The following is an 11,057-nucleotide window of genomic DNA, read 5'->3' on the forward strand; positions in this document are numbered from 1 at the left end:
AATGCTGGTTTGACTGAATATTTAAAATCTGAAATCGGAGTGAAACGGCTTATTTTGTTTCTGTTTCTAGATGCTGCTTGGTTTGATTCTACTTCAGCCTTGGATTCTGAGTGCGACGAAGAATTTTACAGTGTCTACGATGGTAAGTGCCTTCTCTTTCTAATTTTGAGAATCAATTTGCTAATTTATATTTAGCTTTTTCATTTTTGGTTTAGCAGCATGATTATTAATTGGTTTTCTAGCATTAGATACCTAGCAACAATAGCAGAAAATTAGAGGTCACTTATAATTTTTTGTGCATAAACAACCAAGATCAAGATCAGCCAAAAGATTTTAAAATTCTGCATTGGAATCAGGGTTGGTTGTAGAGCTGAGTTATATTTTGTTTCTGCAGGAGAAGCTATTTCGAGCCATGCTGATGAAATTGTAGAGGACAACAAAAAGCTTACCTCAGATCATTGCGGGATTCTGCCAAATACTTGCTTGCCTTGTCTTTCTTCTAATGCCATTGCCGTTGACAAAAGAAGGCCGTCAAGTCCAGAGACACCAACTTCGAGGAGAAAGTCGCTTTCTAAACTGTCGTTTAAATGGAGGGAAGGGTCTTCCGACACGATATTACGTGAGTGTTGTCTTGTGGTTTCCTAATTTTGTTTATTTTTCTATTTTATGTCAGTAGAAGAGTTAGAATGAGTGCGAAAATGGTGTTTCTTGTGAATGATTGAGCTTCTTTTATTTCCCCACTTGTTAAGACAAGAAGTTACAAATAAATAAACATGAAAATTTAGTTTCCCAGTTTATTGGCTTTTAGTTTTCGGATGTTTACTACCCTTGTTTTTTGGTGGTTTTTCTTGTTTCTCACTCTGGTCTCATTTGTTTCAGTTTCACCCAAGGCACCTAAACTAAAGCCAATAGCAGGTTTGTCAATTCCATTTTGTGCAATAGAGAAACAAAGCCCTGGTTCTTGGTCACTAATTGAGCCAAGTTCATTCAAAGTCAGAGGGAAAAACTACTTTAGGTTGGTACAAAATACTTGTTTTTGTATACACACCGTTTTGGGGGGATTAATGCTTAACCTTTGGGTTATGATCACCCTCATGTAGAGGATATTATGAAAAAAACAAAATTTTTCATTATTGATAGTGCTAGAATTCATTGTTGCTTGGACTTGGTTGGCAGGGACAAGAAGAAAGAATTTGCGCCAACCAATGCTGCTTTCTATCCCCTTGGAGCAGACCTCTTTCTGTCTCAGCGAAAAATTGAACATATTGCGCGCTTTATACAAATTCCTTCTATAAACATACCTGGGGATGTTCCTTCTATTCTTATTGTAAATATTCAGGTAGCTGCATATTTCCTAGTCCAGATTGAACTTCAACTGAGAATTTCTTATCTTGAATTATTGGGGTGCAAATTTTATGTTCGACATCTGAATATTAGTTTATTCACGTTCTGTATATGCACGGCAATTTTTCATACTCTTGTATGATTTCCCCTGAAATTGTGTTCTGTTCAAACTGCAGATTCCATTGTATCCTGCCACTATCTTCCAAAGTGAAAATGATGGTGAAGGAATGAATGTGGTTTTGTATTTCAAATTATCCGAAAAGTATTCTAAAGACCTCCCAGACCAATTCCGAGAACATATCACTGTAAGGACTTTTGCCACATCATTCTGCCTCATGTTATGGAGGATGTTGCCTCTGGAACGTAGTATCTTATGGTCTTTATATGCTCAATTAACAAGTTTTGTGCTTTTTCTTATTTCTTGGCAGAAATTGCTCAATGACGAAGTGGAGAGAGTTAAAGGCTTCCCCCTAGATACGATTGCACCCTTTAGGGAGAGATTAAAAATCTTAGGTAGAGTGGCAAATGTGGAGAGTCTTTCCTTAAGCGCAACTGAAAAAAAGCTCATGAATGCTTACAATGAAAAACCTGTTCTCTCACGCCCTCAACATGATTTTTTTGTGGTAATTACACCTATTTTATTTACAGATTTAACGCTCAAGTAGACACTTCATTTGCCATTCAACAGAGATTATTGAAGTTTGTTTCTCTAAAATATTAGAGTTGTATTAATAAACTAATGTTAATCCTGCTGTAAGACAAACAAAAATGTGTTCCTCCATCTCAGTGTCTGCTTGAAATATCTTGAAAATATTTTTCAAAGTCATTGTTTATGCTATTTCTTGCGCAGGGAGAAAACTATCTTGAGATAGATTTGGACGTGCACCGATTTAGCTACATTGCTAGAAAAGGGTTTGAAGGATTTATTGAAAGACTGAAGCATTGTAACCTGGATTTTGCTTTGACAATTCAGGTAAGTTCTAACCACTTTATCAGCAACAAAAAGATAATCCTTCAACAAATGTTTTTAAGTTTTTTTTTTGTGCTTTTCAAATGAGTTTACTTTTAGTAAGATAATAATTTCCCGAACATGCTAACAAACTTAGAAAGTAATTTTAATGGCGCCGAAACAAGAACTAAGACTAATTATGGTCTTTATGCTACAGGGAAACAAGGCAGAAGACTTGCCAGAGCATATATTATGCGCAATAAGGCTGAATAAAATTGATTATAGCAAGTTCAACCATCTTGGCTCTTAAGGTCACAGCATCAACAGAGCTTTAACCATAATATATATTATTATGAAGAATTGCAAGCCGCTTACTTTGAGGTGGTTTAAGAATGGGAAATTCTTTAGCTAACTCCAATGTATCGTTGAATTTATTGATTCATTGATATAAGGGTGTGTTTGTTGGTTAAGGTTTTGGAAGGGAATGAATTGAAGATAAGGGTTTGAAGTGTAGCTATGAATTCATTCTATTCTTCAAACCCTTTCCTTTTCTTTCGTTCTCCTTGAAAACTGAATCTTGAAAACAAACACACTAAAGGTGTAGAATGTACAGTGATAAGAATTCATAAATTGGAAATAATCAAGGAGAAAATTGTCTTTTCCAAATATATAAGCAATCCCCAAACTCTAGTAAAATCATGAGTTGGGTCACCATACAATACATATCGTTGGATATTTGCATATTGGTTATAATTATGAAAGTGGGTGCAGAAATTGGTCTATTATCAATTCAAGCAATTGCATATACTTTTCTCTTTTTCATAGCTGCTATGAAATGATACAGGACAGGAAAGGAAGTGATGTATATGACGAATTTCCTCTTAACATTAAAGATAGTATTCGTTATGAAAGCTCAAGGATCCGTGACATTTAATTTTAAGTCGCACATGTAGCTTTTTTTTAAAACGGTATTCATGGTAATTTTATTTAAGAGTTTGTTGTTGTCTAATGAGATGTTACATGCATAAAGCGAAATTTAAACTCCTGACATTCGAATTTCTGACACTTGTTTAAGCAGACAAGTAAGCTGACCACTCGACCAATTCAAGTTGGTTATATTTGTATGGTATTTAAAATTATTCGATTACATATAACAACAACAAAGCCTTACGAGCGAAAGTTAATACAAGACTAGCTTAATCAAGATTTTTATATATTATAAAATGAATTTTTTTTTTGTTATTTATTTGGCTGTATTTTGGTGTTCGAGATTTATTTTAATTTTACAGTAGCTATCTTTTCTAACTCATAGTACAATCGTTATTCTGATCCTGTTCCAAACTAATTAGTTTCTTCTTCACAAATATAGCCAATAACCTTAATTTATTTGGTTGAAATTGAAAGGAGCAATCCAAATGTTAACATATTTACATAAATTGAAGCAGCTAATTCCCATCAAAACAAATATAAACTTAAAAAAAAAAACTAACAGTAATCACTCACGAATTGGTGGAGCACTCATACATCGTCCAAAGATGATAGAGAAAAAACTTCTATGTCCCTTGCCTCCGGCTCCAGATTTTGCTGACGAAGTTGAAGTTGAACTCAGAGAATTTGAATTAAGAGGATGTGAATGTGGAGCAACCTCGTATCTGCTCTCACCGACGTTTGATGATGCAGCAACCCCATTCACTTTAGGATCCACGAACACTTGATCCGTCCATATTCGACCGGAAGATCCTTGTCTTCTAAATGAACAAGATGATCTTGTCAAATTATTCATGATTTCATCACAGTTCCTTGAGTTGTAATGTATTTTTCTTATTCTTTCTTTCTTGTCCCTTTTCTTTCTAAGTATGTGTTAACACCTTTTACTTTAAATAATTATTATTGTTTTGTGATGAGAAAATGTTTATGACTCAATTAGCATGTAGCTTCATAATTAGTAAATAGCCTTCTGTTTTTCCGTCTTATCCATTGAATCTTGACAGATTCATTTCATGGTATTCCATAATTGGAATCTAACAAATGTCCTTTTATCTATACTTGTAGATAAGTGATGTAAATTTATATGATGCTAATATTAGCATATAACCAATCAATTAATTTTAAAAAATCCTCCAAAATTTTCAAAAATCAAAATTTATTTCCCACTCATATTGCATGATTAGAAGTTTTAAGTTTCATGCAAAATTTGTTCTCCATACATGTAAAATTTACTTATTATTCATTCAATTTCTGATTTTCATAACATAATTTTTCTTTTGGGTAATGCAGTCGCATATATATTGTTATAAAATTAATTCATGAAAAAAATACGTCATGCAAAAAGTATTTCGTCCCCACATTACAGATTGAGATTTTCAAAATATATTTTTTTTAAGTCCTCCCGTACAAATTTTATTTTATAATTTGGTAAGAAAAAAAATAGACGAAAAATTAGATGAATTACTTATTTTAATATTTTTTAATAGGTTTTTATATTTTATGAATTTATTTTCATCCATGCAAATAAATGTCACCAGATGTATAATGGTCGTCCAAAAACAGATGAATTAACTAACTGAATGACTGAATCCAATGTATCAAAATTAAAGTTATATTGTATTGAAAACCGAAAAATTTTAGCTAGTAAACAAATGATTTATTTGGTTCTTTTGATAGATTTCATTTAGTTACGTTTGTAACAAGTTGATGAATGAAATTTTGGTATGTTCACATTAGAAACTTGGAAAATTTTGGTTTAGAGGGAGAAAAAAAAAAGAGTAGTTGGAGTTAGATAATTAAGATATTTTTTTTTAGTTCAGAACTATGAAGGTAGAGACTAGAGAGGATTAACACCATAATAAAAAGATCATATATACTAATAACCACACAGATTCTCAGACTTTTCAATTAAGACAAAGGAAGAAATCTAATGTGAATGTCTTGTTGATTATCCAACTAATTGATTATTAAGAAGAAAATAATAATAATAAATGGCATGCAATTATGAGTCAATAATCAAAAGCATCATCCAAAAGTTCAGGGAATGCTGCTCTTATTTCACTGTCCCTGTCCAAAATACCATCCACAAATGAATCCCCTGAATTTGAACGGCCTTCACACATGCTTGCGCCGCAAGCAACAGCGCCGAATGCCTCACTGGATGACATAACCCTCTGTGGATCACACTGCTGCATCTCTGACCACATGATTGAGTCACCATGAAGAAAGTCACTCCAATCGAACGACGAGGAACAAGGAGGAGTTATTTGAGAATTGTGACAGTTATATGACTGCTGAGGGGAGCTCAATTGAGTGAGATTGGAGGATGATGACGAAGAACTCGACGAAGCAGCTTCGCTGAAGACTACATTTGGTTGGACACATTCTGAGGCCAAGACTTGTTGGTATTGCACCTGATTTTCCCAAAATTGAGTTTGTTCCTCTTGTGTCTGCTCCACCATTGGGTTGGATGGTTCTGTTCTGGTTGGTAACATATTGTTCATCAAATCCTTGTTGGCAGCTAAACCAATTTGGTTTCCTGTGCTTGGGAGGCCATTGATGCTTCCCAAGTCAGAAAGGACTTGTGACACCGGCTTATGAGTTACCGGATCGATTCCCATGTTCATAAGCTTTTTCCTCAGCTTTGTGTTCCAGTAATTCTTCACATCATTGTCTGTTCTCCCGGGAAGCCGTTTCGCAATTAAGGACCATCTGCATTGAATTCAAGAAAAGGGCAACAATGTTTTTTAATGAGATTATTATACAAATAAAATGAAAATATCTTTTAGGCTTAATCAAAGGATAGAAAGGGAGAGCATGTTAATGATGTGTGCCAACTTAATGGTTAGTTCATTTCACTCTCTACATAAATCAAGAAAATACAGTTCATAATTTCCTCATGTCATAAATTATAAACCATTAACTGCATTTGCATAATGTTTTGTCATGCTAATTTTGCTTAGACTAATTGTTATATCAGAAAAACAGAACTTAGTTGCATCCCACTTTGGAAAATAAATCCCATTTCCAAAATGAAGCAAAAATGTAAATGAAACATAAATGTAGTGAAAATAAATACTAATATGATAAGATTCATACACAGAATTCTCTCCAAATGTAAGTGAAAAAAAAAATACACATACCTGCTTCCAATAGCTGCATGAAGGTTAATAATGAGCTCTTCTTCTTGGGGAGTGAAATTGTCATGCTTGAGATCCGGTCTGAGGTAGTTAGTCCATCTTAGCCGGCAGCTCTTTCCGCATCGGTTCAGTCCTAAAAACACATTCAAACACACAAAAAAACAAGAGGGTAATCTCAAACCATTTGAAATTATGCACCATGATTCCAATTTCAACTATCTTCATAAAGAAAGTTATGAACAAATTAGAACCTGCTTTCTTAGGAACCAAGGTCCAGTTTCCAATTCCATGGTTGGAGACATAAGCAAGTATCTTAGCATCTTCCTCAGGAGTCCAAAGACCCCTCTTCACATTGGTTTTGTCACAGCAAGGAGGTCTTCCCATTCTTGAAAAACAGAGAGAGAGAGAGAGAGAGAGAGAGAGAGATTGAAAAGATTGAAGGAATTATGTAATGAGTGATGCAATGTGCATTGAAAGGGTTTATAACTTTAAAGTGGTGAATGAGAGAAGAGAGGTATGAGGAGGCAAGAAAAGCATGCAATTTTTGGCTCCTAATAACAACAAATGCATGATTATATTTCCATCTTTATGTAAATCTCAAATGAAATTAAAAAACCAAAACCATTTGTATGACATCAGAAACATATAATGCAAGTGCTTCCAATTCCTATTTCAGGTGCAATTTGAATGACCAATTTGGTTAAAACTGAATCGGTTAATTTGATTCTGATACCATAGAATATACATGCAACTCAAAATTGTTTCATCTTATGCTACTTTATAGTGTCCATATTACAGTACACAGTACATGCACCTCTGCACAGAACAAAATAATGATGAAATAGGTCAAATGCATTATCAAAAGTCATAGTAGATAGAGCATCAGTAAGCATTCTATCAAGAAGTTATTAAAATTGGTTCCCAGAATCATATTTTTTTGTTTCTTTCTTGCATTCCTTTTTTTTTTCCAATTAAAAGGGAAAAACATTTATGAGGAAGGAAAGAGTTTAATGCCAAAGAAATGTAGCTGAAAGGAATGATTTTTTTAGTTCATAATAACAAGTTTAGGTTGGTCCAGTTGCACCAATCCCTTTTAATGGATAGTATTGTCAGATTTACACACTGTTTTAAATTTTAAGTATTGGTCAAAATTACTACTGTTGTATATAAGAGAAAAATAAGGATGCACATTTATTTTCCAAAAGATGAACATATAATTTCAATAGACTTATCAGGGCAAAGATGCTTTTGAATATCAAATGGGTTGAAAGGAATACTTTTTAAATTTGTTAAGATAAAAATACTTCAAAAATATTTTAAAATAGGATAAAAATATCCAAACGTAATATATATTCTCAAAAGAATTTTAGGTATCGAATTTTGATACAACTTTTTGCAAGCAATGATTAGATAAAAGATAAAACATTTTTATTCTTAAAATTTGATACTTTCACATAAAATGAATTTTTTTTATCAATGGCAAAAAATAAACAATAATTTAGAGATTGAATTTTAGTCTAATTTTATAATTACACAAATAATTATCCTAATATTTCTACAAAATTTTTAATTAAATGTACAATCAATTTGTCAAATAAAAAAAATCATTTTGAATTCATAAAAAAATATATTTTTTATTATTTTAATTGCATTTAACAATATTTTATTATTAACAAACTTAAAAAATATTTTTATTAGTAATTTGTTAATTCATTAATTCAGGACTTCTTTGTTTTAGTTTACTTTACTCTTCCAATTTTAGTCATTCTCATTTAAGAGCAATCTGTTAACTGTATTATGCTTTTTAAAGCAAGGATTGTGTAGAATGACCTTGCTTATAGAAGATATTAAGGAATCATCAATAATAAATTTAGTTACAAGGATAGAAGGAACATAACACACTTTAATATCACTCTTGCTTTAAGAATAATCCCTTACTTTAAAAGAAGCTCATTTTAAATATTTTCTTTTCTTTTCTTTTCAAGCATACAATTTAAAGGAACCAAAGAACCAAAGTGAGGTAAATAAATAAAGCCAAACCTGGGCAAAAAGAAACAGTATAAATATCCACTTCATATAGAAAATGTTTTAAATCTTTAGTTTTTTCTTAAACCTTTGAAAAGTAGCTAGACCAGAAAAACCAGTATCAGAAACCGCAATATATAAAGTTGCAGCTAAATTCCATGTTGCAGTTCAACTAAAAGTCTAAAACGAATGATATATACTAATATACATTATATTTGACAATGTATTTGTGACTCTACATGAAAATTGTGATAGCAAACTCCCTCATCAGCAAACATTGCAGCTCTTCATACAATACCCTTTGACATCACCATTACCAACCATATAAAGAGGGTTCTTCTCACATTCACCTACTCTAGCCCATCTAGAACAGTTCTCATTCAGATCAGCACAATCCCCACCACCACTCTCAAATTTTTTGATTGGTTTTTCAAAGTCAGCCACGTGAATCCACTTCGTTGCAGACCATTTTTCACCCTCGATCACCGGGCAGCTTCCATGCAAGCTTCTGGAATCAGTAGTCGCATCCAGATGAAGACTGAAGAACAGCAGGGCATCGCCCTTCTCTGGTTTTACTGAAATGATAAGAATAAAATCCTGAGTTTAGATCACAGCCAAAAACATAATTGTAGCAAATTCTCGTGATTAGATTATATAGCAAGGAATGCCAAGAAAGCCAATTTTTTTAGGAAGTGGAAAAGAATTAGTGCTCCCCAGATATATGTCATTGAATTAAGTTAACCTCAACATTTTCAACATCAATTTAATCCTTCACCTTAAACTCTAATAAACTTCATACCAAGAGGTGAATAATAACTAGAACATATTGCCAAAAATGGTGAAATCATGGGTTTATATATGTACATACTCAACACTTGCGGAAAGGGAAATTTAGTTAATCAGTTAATCTAGCACTTTGAACAAGTGGATAGAAAAGATGCCAGCTACATCATGAAAACTGAAAAGAAAATCAACCATCGCACCCTTGAAAGTAAGTTACTGAGACCACTCAATATAATGTCTTTTCGAAATATTATACAGCTTAACGCCTTAAATCTCACACGTCAAGAAATGAAGAAACCATGTATATTGTTTGTATAACAATCGAGAAACGTGTACCTGCATATCCTTTGTGAGCACATTCGGACCAGCTCTCGTCTTTTGGCTGGGATTCCTTTGCCTGAGGAAGCAAACAAGTTAACCATGATTTGATTCGAATCCCGTTAGTGCAAGGGGAGAGAGGGAGACAGAAGAGGTGTTCATTAGAACGGGGCATAATAGAAACAAATGTGACGAACACTTTACCTCAGCATTGGGGAAAATGGTTTCCCCACCCTTTTCGACATTAGATAAATACATCAATACAGTGGCAATCCGATGGCCACCCATAATTTGATTTGCCTTGTCATGGAAGTAATCAAAATGTGGTTCGTACTTCTGGCCATTCTCATAGTGCAAAATTTGGATAGACTCCCCATTCTCTGATGATGTTGAAGGCAGATAATTCAGTCATAGAGAGCAAAAGCAAAAATAGAATGGACCAAAGAACGATATTATCTAGTTACCTATGGGAAGGAATGTCCAAGCAGCAATCCGAGCTTCGATGGCAGCAACTACTTCATCCTTGAATATTAAAAGCAATGAAAGAAAAAAAAAAGACAGTAATTTTGTCAAAAACAACTTTCAGAGAGTAAAACTTCAGTTCTTGAACACAGATGTACTTAGTCATTTTCTCAATCTAACTAGAGGAAGAAGAGTGATTTATTGTGAGAGACGGCAGGAGTTATTGGTGACCATTGAACACGCTAGATATATAAACTACTTTAAAATAAATTGAGTCATCTCCAGATCACTCACTGGCCCCACTTCCTCTCTCAAGCAACATAGACTCTCTGCAGTCTTATGTGACTGTCTTTTGTTATCTATTTGATGCAAACCTCATGCTTTGTGCCAAGAGCTTCAGCGAAATTATTCAGATATGATAAGTAAACCATTTACTTATTAATAACAGCACATAGAGTTAAAATCATTGGCAGTGTATGGAAGTAACTCCTCTCAGAATATATGTCAGCCACACACATGTGCTCACTCACCAACGCACAAAATACATACACTCACTCCCTTGGATACAAAGTTCACTTCTTCACAGACATAAACTATGGTTTTCATTGCTTAATGACCAAAAAATTACTAGGTCCCACAATTTCCATTGCTTCAAGACATTAATAAATATATGTATAACAACATTTGCGATAGTGATGGTGGTGCTGAATGGCAGTTCACTATTATTACTCTACATTATTTTCATCATTCATAAAATGAAACTTGCTCCTCCTAGTTTACTCATAATCCAGAACTATCACTAAAGCCAACAAGGTATAGCATTATGAAAAAGCTAGCATTAAAAACATTTTACAGTACCTTTTATCACTAAAAGAAAATAAAAAAAATACACAATACCTGTCCCTTGCCGAGAAACATCCCAGAACTGGTTCTAACTTCACTCTCTATACTTTTCCCAGATTCATTATCCGCCACTACAGATTTCTCAAGCTTATCCTTGGCCTAAAACCATCAACAAATCAAATAAATAAATAAAAACTCAGGTAAGA

At 33.4% G+C, this 11,057-nt stretch overlaps 3 protein-coding genes across 3 annotated transcripts in view; 1 reads left to right on the forward strand and 2 right to left on the reverse strand.

Moving 5' to 3' along the window:
- Nucleotides 1–3,098, forward strand: part of LOC107471089 (uncharacterized) — a 3,584-nt gene extending 486 nt beyond the window's left edge. The window contains exons 2-9 of the mRNA XM_016090537.3: nucleotides 71–142; nucleotides 395–619; nucleotides 880–1,015; nucleotides 1,177–1,339; nucleotides 1,521–1,649; nucleotides 1,773–1,967; nucleotides 2,195–2,317; nucleotides 2,511–3,098. Coding sequence (XP_015946023.1) covers nucleotides 71–142; nucleotides 395–619; nucleotides 880–1,015; nucleotides 1,177–1,339; nucleotides 1,521–1,649; nucleotides 1,773–1,967; nucleotides 2,195–2,317; nucleotides 2,511–2,603 — 1,136 coding nt within the window. The 3' untranslated portion in view covers nucleotides 2,604–3,098. The remainder of the gene's footprint in view (nucleotides 1–70; nucleotides 143–394; nucleotides 620–879; nucleotides 1,016–1,176; nucleotides 1,340–1,520; nucleotides 1,650–1,772; nucleotides 1,968–2,194; nucleotides 2,318–2,510) is intronic.
- Nucleotides 3,099–5,289: 2,191 nt separating this feature from the next.
- On the reverse strand, nucleotides 5,290–6,804 carry LOC107471042 (transcription factor MYB35). Its single transcript, XM_052255929.1, has 4 exons — nucleotides 6,672–6,804; nucleotides 6,424–6,553; nucleotides 5,808–5,992; nucleotides 5,290–5,756 (listed from the first exon to the last, which is right to left on the reverse strand). The coding sequence occupies exons 1-4, from the start codon at nucleotides 6,802–6,804 to the stop codon at nucleotides 5,290–5,292; spliced, it is 915 nt and encodes a 304-aa protein (XP_052111889.1).
- Nucleotides 6,805–8,564: 1,760 nt separating this feature from the next.
- LOC107471083 (probable prolyl 4-hydroxylase 6) overlaps nucleotides 8,565–11,057 on the reverse strand; it is a gene marked incomplete in the record, with an annotated part of 3,352 nt that continues 859 nt past the window's right edge. Inside the window, 5 exon segments of the mRNA XM_021132508.2 lie at nucleotides 8,565–9,020; nucleotides 9,565–9,625; nucleotides 9,751–9,926; nucleotides 10,011–10,068; nucleotides 10,906–11,010. Of these exon segments, the coding sequence (XP_020988167.1) occupies nucleotides 8,713–9,020; nucleotides 9,565–9,625; nucleotides 9,751–9,926; nucleotides 10,011–10,068; nucleotides 10,906–11,010 (708 nt within the window).

This window comes from Arachis duranensis, chromosome 10 (assembly GCF_000817695.3).
Source record: "Arachis duranensis cultivar V14167 chromosome 10, aradu.V14167.gnm2.J7QH, whole genome shotgun sequence".
Taxonomy (NCBI): Eukaryota; Viridiplantae; Streptophyta; class Magnoliopsida; order Fabales; family Fabaceae; genus Arachis; species Arachis duranensis.